The following is a 12,127-nucleotide window of genomic DNA, read 5'->3' on the forward strand; positions in this document are numbered from 1 at the left end:
CCCCCCCCCCCCCCAATTGAAATTGCTTTTAATTTACTCAGCCTCAGGACATTCAAGATGTAGGGGACTTTTTTTTTCTTGAGTAGAACAGTAACGATTTTTAGCTGAAAGGTCCTTGTTGATTCATAAAATGCAAGTCAGTGGCTACTGTCACTTTGAGAGTCAAAAAGCTTATCAAGCAACACAAAATTAATACCTGTGGCTCCTGACGATATGTTGAGGTCTTATGAAGCGAAACAATCAGTCTGTGCAAGAAACTGCTGTAATTATTTACAACATTTTTACCTGTAATCTATAGTCGCAGCCAGAGTGATGTCTGGTTTATGAATGAATCATTCTTTTGAAGATGTTTTTGTTAGTGAACTAGATAAACCAGTTCACCCAATTGGAGTGAACTGTCTAAACCTGTTTGCGGCTTGAGCAAGATTGCATTTATTTGTGTTAAATTATTTTTAAAGATTAACTTTAAATGAGCATTAGATGGTGACAAAGGTAGTATAAAAAATAGCAGAAATAAGATTTAACAATTACACATACAACATCAGCCAATAATAAAAAAGACCATGTAAAACTGACGTGATTCCAATTTATTGTGCATTATGACTAGAAATGTATCTAATTTATCTGTGCAACTTTCTGTTTCTGACACCTGCTTTTCACCGAGATGACCGGCCGTTTCAACAGTATTTAAATGTTTTTTAAGCAGCTGTTTGGCTTTTTGTATTTGCTATGATGTTTATCAAGCAAGACCAAATACAAGAGTACAAGGACAAGAGAGTTGTTTCTGTATTCAGTTGTCCGGTCTATAGACTGTCCATGAGCGCCATCAAGTCATAATTTTAAGGAACAGCAGCAAAACTGTGCATGTGTCCAAGTGCAAATCTTATGAATTGGCAAATTTTCTTTGCAGTGTGAAAGTAGATTAAAACAACTCTTGACAGCATGCAAACTCACGATGGTCTAAATCGGTGTTTTGTCAGTTGTTAATTCAAATCGAAATGTTTATTGCATCAAATTTTTTAACTGAATATTAGTCTTGGCATGTCATAATGCTCATAACCTTTGTTTTGTTTTTTTCAGGCAACCCCTACCCGTACCAACCTCCGCAGTATGTCTCTCCCCGCTACATCCGTAATCCGCCTCCTCCGGGTGAGCCACCTTACCCAGAGTCCTACCCGGGATATGGCCCAGATCGCCAATATCCGAGCCACCACTCTGGACCCCCTTTCTCAGCCCACACATACGCACAGCCCTCCCATTACAGTCGCAGACACGGACACTATCCTGCACCCCCACCTCCGTTTGCCCCGACCAGAGAAGACTTGGTCAGGATGAGCCCGGTTCCTTTGGACGTTCCCCCGGCCGCTATGCCTCCACCTCCAGCAGGTCCTGCAGGTTCTCTGTACCACTCCCAGGAACCGTCATCCAGAGACAGATACCCACCTGACGGGTACTACACAGCTGGACTGCACCCCAGCCAAATGAGGTCCCACATAGGAGTGAGTTCTGTTCTTCTCAAGGTTTTGGCATTCTAAACAGTAGTTCCTCTTGTTTGATATGCATGCCTATAAACATTTGTTGTTTACAAATAAGGTTTGTTAATGAACATGATTTTAGTATTATGTTTAGTATAATATTTATTGCTCTTTTTCCACACATTATGACTAGGGCTGCACGATAAATCGCATGCGATATTTAACGCGCATCTTATCAGTGAAGCCGGTTCTGTAATCGGCGGTAAATCTCTTAAATATCGCATGCGATTTATCGTGCAGCCCTAATTATGACTCTATAATTACTATTTTATTATAATTGACTATAATACAAAAAATAAAACTTCAACTTATTTTTTCAGGTCCCAAGAAAACAATATAATAACCTATTATCTTTATTATGTGTGTGTGGAATAATTAAGATAATTAAAAACATTAAAAAAAAAAAAAAAGCTTAAGCCCCATTGTCCCAATAATAACGATAAAGTCTAGTTGTTGACATATTTCTGTGTGCGACAGTGTGGCGCGACATCGCGGAAGGCAAAGGTCATGTCGATTAACATTGCATTATAAATATACTTTCCTTATGAAAATACCCAAGATTGAAGAACACCGATAAACCATATATTTTGTGCAATCGTATGTTTATTTTCCTCAAGTTTCATCAGTTAAAATGTCTCTTTCTCCGTTGTGCGTTTTATTCAGCGATAACTGGGTACCTTCCTGGAGCGTCGTTAGTATTACTTCTGCTATGGATATGTGGAGTTTCTCTGCAAGAGCGCCTCGCCATTGATATCGTTATCGCAATAAATACCAGAAATATCGCGATATATTTTTAAACCCATATCGCCCATCCCTAGTAGCCAATTCAAACTGAAACAGGAGCCATTGCTTTGATTGTATATTTTAGATTGGCAAGACTTTTATTAGTCTATCTACTGACTGGTTGTTCATTTCATGTAATGAATGAGTAATAGTACTCTTATACATTCAAATACTTTACAGAAAATATGAGCTAATGTATTTCTGGATCATTATAGAATGATTCTGCAATTTGTTCTGCTCCTAGATGGTTAATTTTAGGGGTAAAATTGTTAATTTTATTTTTATTTTTTCCTAGAATTGTTAATGCATTAACTTAAAATGAACTAACAGTGAGAGATTCATTTGTTACAACATTGACTAATCTTTGTTAACATTAGTTGCAACTAGTGGTTGACCGATATGGGTTTTTTGACAGCCGATGCTGATATCTTGGAAAGCAGGGGGGCCGATATAAAGCCGATATAATTTTATTTATTTTAATTAATATTTAAGAAATTTGAAATCATTTGAAAATTGATTAAAAAATAAATGTCTTAAACATACTTATACTTTAGATGACAAAGTAGTTTTCACAAATAAATAAATATTTAATAAAAATATAATTAAAAAGGAAGTAAACACTGTAACCAACAGGGCACTCAGTATTCTGGGAAGTTTGTGTCATATCATATTTTTTCAAATAAAGCCAAGGTAACACTAATTTTACATACAGCACACAGTGAAAATGACATTAATATGACATTGGGCAAAAGCATGAAGCGCAGCATAATAAAAAAATCACGAGTTTAAAGTTTCTCGATTGCGCGTCTCCAGTGAAGCTGAACTCTCCTCCTGTCAGCATTCAATTCGCAATGATCGACCGTAACTCAGAGAACACGCGATCATGCAGGATACACATGCACACTTCACAAGATCTCACAACTGGATCTGACTAAGTTTGCAAGGTTTTTGAAATTAGATGTTTATTAGACATTCAAAGATTTGTTTAAATTATATAAATGCGTATTTGCTGAATGCTGACGGCAAACAAGAAAGTATTATAATGTTTGCCTTTCTATTACTAATAATATAAAAGACTTGTTGTATACATTTTAATTCCTTTGTTTAACCGTTCTATCTGATTATTAGACAGACTTCTATCCGTATTTAGACAGAACTGTTAACGACAACAGCGAGCAAGAGGGAGGCTGTGAGCACTGTGTGCGCCTCAGGCGCTGCTGTTCTCAGCGCCGTCAAAATAAAAGTCCCGCCTCGAACGCATCGGGCCAACAGGAAACCTTATCGGCCTATGCCGATATTTTAAAAGTGCCAAATATCGGCCTTTTGGATATATATCGGTCAACCACTAGTTACAACTGTTCATTTTTAGTTCACGTCATCTCAGGTCCTTTGAATAATGTCAGCAGATATAAATTTTAATTCTAGTAATGTAGTAAATGTTGACGTTAACATTTAATGACAATACTAAAATGAATAAATGCTTTAGAATTATTTTTAATTGTTAGTTTGTTTTAACTAATGTTAACATATGTGACCTGTGCTGGCAAAAAAAAAAGAGTCGGAATGCGCACAGGCTCATTTTGAGCTACAGGCAAAAAATAGAAAAATGTCAAATTTGAGTTTTTCAGAAAAACGAGTTCATTAAGCTCTCGTCTAGCAATTCCAATGCTCCAAATAGTAATTAAACATCCAAAATGATCTTTATTTGTAGGTTTTCTGAGAGGAGTACCTTTTCTCTGTTTGCTTCTCATGCTGATTGACATCTGAAGTGCGTACATAACGGCACTTCTATCCCAATAAAATACACATACACAGAATTACAGTATTTAAGTATTCACACAAACATAATCAGTTATGTCTTAAGTGAACGTTTGGGGAACTGTTGGGGAAAAACATCGGATGTGTAAAATTATATTAGATTCGTGCATTACAGTAGGTCTTAATATATAGGCCGTCTGTCTCATTAATGTTAATCTAACAATAAAAGAAAAGAGGGAATCACTCGCTGTTCTTGATTGAACTTCTTTTGTGGTTTTAATAATCAATTTATTTGTAATGAACACACAAAGATGATTTTTAAATTTGATTGTTTTTCTTACTTGAATGCTTTTGTTTAGATGTAAAATGAAGAAAGTACTACACTACACTTGTTTCTTTCTTATGTTTGTTCTTTTTTTGCATCTGTTCTTATTTATAACGACAAAGATAAAATAAAAAAAGCTATATTGTAGGGATGCACGATATTGGATTTTTGCCGATATCTGATATGCCGATAATTTTCAACTCATTTTGGCCGATAGCCGATATATAATTATTTTTAATTTTGGTTAGTTTTTAACAAGAACTTATTTATTAGAATTAAATAAACAATAAAGAAGTTATTTTATAATGACAGTACATTGAAGATTTGAAAATAACTATAAATTAACTATATATTAATCACTGCATTTTATTTTCAGAAAGATGCAGTGGTAACCTTAACATTTTATTTTATGATTTAACATTTGTAAATGGTCTAAAGCAAAAGAGTTGTAAAAATTCTGAAAATCTTTTAGAGCTCATAATTTGTTTAAAAAATATAACATATTACACATTAATGAATAAATCAGTATATATAAAATTATTTAATTTATGTGTCATGTTTGTTTTTTTGTTGATGTAAGCTATAGATTCTGACCTTTAAATCAAAACATACTCATGATTTTATGGCATCAATTACTGCTTTATTTAATCAGAAACAGTCTAAATATTATTTGTGTATTTTGCTTTCATTTTATTAGAAGTAGGCCAACAGCTCCCCCTACTGAATTAAAACTCCTTACCGAACGGGCATTAGGACAAAGGGGAGGCTGCCACTGCACGTGCTATTACTGTTTACTGTATCATACACCAAACACGTCATTCTGTACATGCATTCTCAGTTTAAATGCAGCGATCCAAAACAGTGAATCCAATCACCATTCAGGCAAAACTTTTCTTCAAAAAATGAGCCACAATGCTAACGTGATCTAATCACTAGCACACCCTGAGCACATGTGAGTTAATGTATTCCTCTTATCGGCAAGACATATCAACATAATTTTTCATATCGGGCCGATGCCGATATTTACATTTAAAGCCATTAACGGCCGGTTCCGATATTGGTCCGATAATATCTTGCATCACTACTATATTGTGATTAATAATATAGTAATGATTATTAAGAAAAGAACTGGAGGAAAAGATGCAACATTGCTGGGTGATTTTGCTTTGGAACCTTCAGAAAACTTTAACTTGATTTTTTTTCTCGAAATGGGCTTTGCTGACTCTATCGACTTCAAACGGATGTAGCTCAGTCATTTTTTTGTCTGATTCCAACAACTCGTATATCATTTTGAAGGTCTTTTAATGGAGAATGTAAAAATAACTTAATAATTTAGAAAATTTGCTCATTGTGACTCATTTTGCCAGCACAGGTCAAATATGGAAACATGCTGTAAATTTAGACCATTTTAAGAGCCAGTACCTCCCGTTTTTATATCAAGTCACTTGACTTGAGTACTTGTTGCATCTTAACCAACTGAAGTCAGTTTATCAATGTTAGTTCCCCAACCTGATTTATATGTTCTCCCCCAGCAGGACCTGTACAGCCGCTCTCAGCCCAGTCTGGATGACTTGCATCGCAGGCGCAAAGAGCTGCTTGTCCAGCTAGAGGAGAGAAAAGTCATCTCTCCTCCCCCCTTCGCTGCCTCCCCGACGCTCCCTACACACCCGTTCCCCAACGACTACCCTCGGGAGGTGAGTCTTGAACAACATCCTCCTGTCCTTCATGGATCATGAATATAGTGCTCAACATTGCTGTTTTCATTTTTGAATTCTGAATGCCTGCAGTATTTGGAGGACGGCTCTAAAGCCTTTGGGAGTCGGGAGCCAGACTACGCTGGGCAGTATTCCCCCTGGTCATGTGACACCATAGGATCATACATTGGCTCCAAGGATGCTAAACCAAAAGATGTCAGTAGTGCTGTGGAGATGATGGCAAGTGATCTGTCTTGCACTTTGTGTTCCCACACATCAACTAAGACTATAAAAACAGAGATTTTATTTGTTGCTTCCTTCCTGTACTCTCCTGTGACAGAATGCAGAGGGGAAAGTTCTCCGTGAACCTCCACTGGACACTCAGCGGCGCTCTGCGGAAGCCAAAGATGACGATCCCATCATTCCCTTTGGTCCTCTGCCCACTGTGTCTCCTTTTGGCGCCATTTCACGTACCTCTAAAATGGGTTACCAGACCACTGGGCCTGTACAGGCCATAGCATCCTCACAGGCCTCGGGCTCCAAACACATGACCATGACAGGTGACTAGACATCTTTATAATACCTAATACTTCATCATATATATAGGGATGGGAACTGAAAGGTGCTATTAACAATTCTTTCTTTTGAGTACATTTGTGATTTGTTTTAACTCATTTAGAAATCTGCTCTTAATTTGTTCATGAAATACTACTGGAGTGTTTTAGTAATCCTGCCTTGGTAAAAGAGTGCAGAAGTTCAAGCCAGGAATAAAACTAAAACCATAAAAACATTTTTGTTTCATGAAATAAAATAAAAAAGTTGTCTATTAATATTCTATTTTAAGCTAGCCAAGGCAACAGTTTTCTGAAATAACTAAAACTAAATACAACTAAGAAATAAAAATGAATAAATACTATATAAAAATAATAAAAAAGACAAACAAGACAAAATTCCTAAAATTTGAAATGAAAAAAAAAAAAAAAAAAAAATCTAATTCAAAACATTAGCAAAAACTGTTATTGTATATCAGTGATAATAAAATAACTCTGGTTCATGCAGTGTTAACAGAAAAAGAACATCATTTATTAAAAAAAAGGATGTAATTTAAATATAAAAACAGTTCTCATTTCCCAACCCTAGTTGTAAAACAGAAATTATTAGAGGTGGGAATCTTTCAGTAACTTTCGATTCATATCGATTCCATGATTCACGATTTTATAAATTTTTTGTGCAGACTGGACATGAAACACACTAGTATTTTGATACAAAAACACACCAGTCTATAGTATGGGTATTCTTGACTCAAGAAATCAGTGTTTCCTATTAACTATTAACTTCCTAATCAATCAAAAATATTTTACACTTCTCATTAGGGATGTGCCTGAATCCGAAAAGGAGTTTGGAAAGGAAATAACATACGGAACCCCTAAAGGGAATAAATATGAGATGGGAGGAAAAAATACATTTCAGTGATTTCTCTCGCAATTATATAATTGGGCAATTATACTGTACATAAATTGCGGGAATCAGGGAGCTGTTATTAATATGCGGGGCATTGAAACCGCTTTTGAATGCATGCTCGATTTTTACTTTCACTTTCGATATTTCGCGATAACACGTACTCTGTGTAATGTTATACTACAGAACGGCAGTACTTACCACACATTTTACAAGATTAAATGTTTGTCAGTGGTGCTCAGGATCTGCAAATCAAATATCGCCCAATCAGTCATCTCTACTAATTCTGTTTATGTGGTAAGTGAAATTTTAAGTTCTGTAATGTAACAGGCAACCGCTAGCAAGCGGCTAACCATGTCCCTTTAGTGGCTCCATAGAACGCGTTGTTCGTTTTCCTGCCTTTCCGAATACAGATTCACAATTCGGGCACATCCCTACTTCCCATAATGACAAAAGACCAATAATTAATATAATATTTCTTTTTCCAGACACTTGCCCTCACTGAAGTTGGGTCAGGATGTATTTGTTGTTCCTCCTTCATTGTTGTTGCTGTTTTGTTCCGATAACATCATGTTGTTATTATTATTATTATTATATTAACTAGAAAATTGATTTTTGAAATTTGTGAATCGATGCAGATCGCTAGAAGGCTGAATCGCGATTTGTATGTGAATCAAATTTTTTTTCCCCCCACCCTTAGGAATTATGTTCTGCCAATCTTCAAGAATAATCAGTAGAGATCATGATTTTATTCAGGATCACTTAAATTGTTAATTGTTGGAGTATATTTGGTGTATTTGGTTCAAGAAGTGACACTGAATCTGACTGTATGCTACTGAATCAAGGTGCAGTCATATTTTAAAAAAAAATCAGCAATTTTTTTTTGTGGGCAAGATCCAGTCATTTCAAAAGGAATCCATGTGTTTAGGAATTTTGGGTGAAAGATTTCCACACGTAGAATTTGCAACAAGAATTTACAATTTTGCCCACAATTTTTTGCAGAATTTTTGCTATGTTTAGACTTTCATAGTGTTAAACATTTGGGGAAATGTTGTTTTGTTTTTGGTAAATTGTGTTTTCCTCAAAGCAGACTATCCATATGGAAACCACAGCAGATGGGGCGGAGCGTCGTACCCTCAGCACCAGAGCATCAACTCTCAGGGACACTTCAGCGAGCGGTACTTAACCTTTCCTCTTGCACTTCCACACCAGTGTTCATCTCACCAATGAAATGACTAACAAAAATGTTTGGGAATGCTGTTTTTTTTTTAATTAAAATGTTGTCGTTGATAAAAGATGAATCATGACAATACTAGATTTTTTTAAATGAAAACATAATACTAAATCAAATACCCCATAATAAGGTTTAGGTAATGTATGATTTAATTTTTGAGAATACAAAACATGATTACTTCCTGTGTTTTGCCAGTCTGCCCGTGTCTGCCCCTGACCGCGAGCAGCTCAAGATTGAGCTCCAGCAAGTCAACCAACAGATCAGTCAGCAAACCCGCAGCATGGAGGTGTGTTTGAAATCTCCATCCAAATTCACAACTCCCAATGCATGGCCTTGTCTATAGTCAGTAATATTAATAAACATCTAGCGTACGCACACAGGCTGCCAGTAACTCTATGCTCCTGCAGAGGGAGGCGTGTGCGCTGGCGTCTCAGCCCGCGGCTGGAGTGAAGTGGCCATCAGGTGGCACTGTGTCCAGTGAGCAGCTCAGCCTGGAGCTTGATCATGTAGAGCTGGAGATCAAGAAGAGAACCCGTGAAATCGCCATGGTGAGTGAAACAAGACACTCCTTGGCCAGGACCAGTTTTTATTTATTCTCATATGAACAGCCTAAGCTCATTGAACCTGTTTCCATGATTGAAGGAGAATCAGGTGGCCCATGAATACAAGCTGAAGGCCACTGAGAATGGGCAGCCTGACCGTAAAGCCCAGCTGGAGGAACTCTCTTTAGCATTGGGGTGAGTGAAGAGACTTTGTTACTAGCTTTTTAAGAGGCCGTTCGCACACAATGTTTTTACGTTTTTTTTTTTCTCTACTTTTCCCTTGTTTTTCTATATAAACATGCACTAGACCAGGGGTGTCCAAACCTGCTGCTGGAGGGCTACTGTCCTGCAGAGTTTAGCTCCAACCCTAATTAAACACACCTGAATCAGCTATTCAGACTTCTGACAGACTAGAAACAGAGAGTGTGTCTCAATCCGCTCCTTAGTTCAGCACTCAGGGAACTGATCAGGCAGTTGGCCATTTTAAGGGGCTGTCTGATGCTGGAACGTTCACTCCCTGAAAAATCCCACAATGCACTGCCAAAACCCATGGAGCATCTATGCTCCCTTGCAGGAAATTACGTCACATTTCTGATGCATTAAACCTAAGATGCATAAGCCATCTCAATAAATATGACATGCAATAGAAGATTTGAAGACAGAAAAAATGTCTCATATTTGTCTGAACAACCCCTAACAATCAGATGCTTTTCCTGTAAACAACCTGCCGATATCTAATTCTGTTAAATTAAGGTACAGTAAATTTGTACGGTTATGTTCATATGAGCATTTTCATTTTGCACAGCTGGTCCTTCACTACTATGTAATACATCATGCATTTTCCCGTGCATTTCGCGCGGCTTCAGTTGTGGCCCAATCGTGATAATGCACTGAATCACAATAGCCGCGTTTCCACTGTCGGGCCAAAAGCGGGCGTGCTAGTGCGTGCCAGGACCAGTCGCGTTTCCACTGTCACTTCCGGGGCTTGATCGTGCCTCGTCGGTGCTTCCTCTGGGCCAACGGCCCGGGTTTTTTGGCCTGACGAAAACCTTCGGCCAAAGCGGGCCAGCTGGGGCTAGAGGAGTGGTTACGAACAAAGGCGGAGTTTCTCCACATCTGGAGAGCGTCAGCGCCGTGGATCATTTCATAAAGTTAACAGCTATAACACCAGCATTAGATGATTTTAAAATAAGTTGAGCTCAAAACTCACTTTCAGACAGCAGCGAGTGTTTGAAATAACTTGATCCGATGTGGATTATGATCACCATACAAGGCAGAAATGATTACTGAATAATACTGAATAAGTAGGTAGGCTATGTTCATACCGCTTTATTTCTGTGTGACTAATTTTCAATCCTGATAAAATTAATTCATTATGATCAATGTATCACTTGTTATTGTAAAACATCGATACTTTTGGATTGAAATCTTTTAACAAAGCATGCAAACAAACGGCCGCTTTTATCATGCTCGTTTTGTGATCGCGCTAGTTCCAGTGACTTATTTCTGATTAGTTTTATGATAACTTCTCTTTGTTGGTGAAATTATAGGGTTGCGTGACATTGTTCCTGAGAGGATCATGTGATTAATGATCTTCAGCCCTTTTAAAATGGCAGTTTATTTGGGTTTTAGATCAAGTTAGGCATGTTTGAATAATGTTTGCACAAATACACTCATCCTCTCTTTGTCTGTTCTCCTCTTCTCTCCATCAGTGAGGTGTCTAATGGATCCAGTGGCATGAAGCCAGCCAGTAGTATGGGAGGATCTATGCTGTCGCTTACCAATAAGACGTCTTCTCTCACCCTCTGCTCCGCCGACCAAGCAGCGAGTAGCTCAGACCTTCAAAAGAATGGTGTTGTTCACTCTTGCTCTTAAGAGCGTATTCACACTCACAGACACACATATAACACACACACAGACAACCTCTCCAGTAGTCAATATTCCTTCTCGGAGGGCTTTGAAATTGATCTCTTGACTAATTCAACCAGTTTCAAGAGACGCAAGATGTGTTTTTAATATTCAGACAGAGCTGAAATGAGGGACACGCATTCACACACACACATACACACACCTGCATGCTGCTACATGCATGCACCGACACAAACTTCTCTGTTGTTTTATTTAGAAAAATGAGCAGTATCTGCCGTGATATAAATTTTCTTTCTTTTTGTTCTGTGAATGAGCTTTTTGTTTTAATCGACATGTGTCTAAAGCATTCTGTTTTATAGAATGCAAACAGATGTCTTGAAAAATGAGCACTTTTTTCCATGAGTGTGTGCTTTTTAGTAGAAGAGGTGCAACACTTCGCTTCCCTTGTGTTCTTCAGAGCTCTGTGGTCGGGATGAGTTTTGTTTCTCCCAGCACCACAGTCGTTTCGTAAGATTACAGCCTATTAGGAAATTATTTCATCCGTTTTCCCTAACTTCTGTGAAGTTGCATATTTGGCTCTCCTGGTCGAGTTTGCATATTCGGGGTCTCGCCGCTAAATCGCTGCATAGAAGTACACCAGGGCAGTAGTTTCGACAACGCAGGGTCCCGTAACACTAATCGATCGCATTACAGTTTTGACACTCTGGGAAAAAAATTGGTAAAGGGATAGTTCAACCAAAAAGGGAAATTCTGTCATGATTCAATTGCCCTCACGATGTTCAAAATGGGATATTTTGGGGAGAAAAAAAGATGGACAAAAACAGTTCATTCGTCTTTTGTGTTCCACAGAAAAACAGTAAGTCACGACTTCAGGGGAAATAAAGGATGATAATTCTCTTTTTGTTTTGTTATTTGGGGGGGGGGGGGGG

The 12,127-nt window shown here is 37.7% G+C and overlaps 1 protein-coding gene across 6 annotated transcripts in view; it reads left to right on the forward strand.

Moving 5' to 3' along the window:
• Positions 1-11,520, forward strand: part of rc3h1b (ring finger and CCCH-type domains 1b) — a 33,227-nt gene extending 21,707 nt beyond the window's left edge. For 2 of the 6 annotated variants that reach the window (XM_016478020.1, XM_016478019.1), the window contains exons 11-19: positions 1,081-1,499; positions 5,934-6,095; positions 6,189-6,335; positions 6,436-6,655; positions 8,641-8,731; positions 8,983-9,073; positions 9,168-9,335; positions 9,430-9,524; positions 11,042-11,520. In XM_016478020.1, coding sequence (XP_016333506.1) covers positions 1,081-1,499; positions 5,934-6,095; positions 6,189-6,335; positions 6,436-6,655; positions 8,641-8,731; positions 8,983-9,073; positions 9,168-9,335; positions 9,430-9,524; positions 11,042-11,204 — 1,556 coding nt within the window. In that variant the 3' untranslated portion in view covers positions 11,205-11,520. The remainder of the gene's footprint in view (positions 1-1,080; positions 1,500-5,933; positions 6,096-6,188; positions 6,336-6,435; positions 6,656-8,640; positions 8,732-8,982; positions 9,074-9,167; positions 9,336-9,429; positions 9,525-11,041) is intronic. The other 4 variants (XM_016478024.1, XM_016478021.1, XM_016478023.1 and 1 more) reach the window with 4 other exon arrangements.
• Positions 11,521-12,127: the final 607 nt, after the last annotated feature.

The sequence above is a fragment of the Sinocyclocheilus anshuiensis genome, unplaced genomic scaffold (genome assembly GCF_001515605.1).
Source record: "Sinocyclocheilus anshuiensis isolate Anshui unplaced genomic scaffold, SAMN03320099.WGS_v1.1 scaffold436, whole genome shotgun sequence".
In the NCBI taxonomy this organism is placed as follows: Eukaryota; Metazoa; Chordata; class Actinopteri; order Cypriniformes; family Cyprinidae; genus Sinocyclocheilus; species Sinocyclocheilus anshuiensis.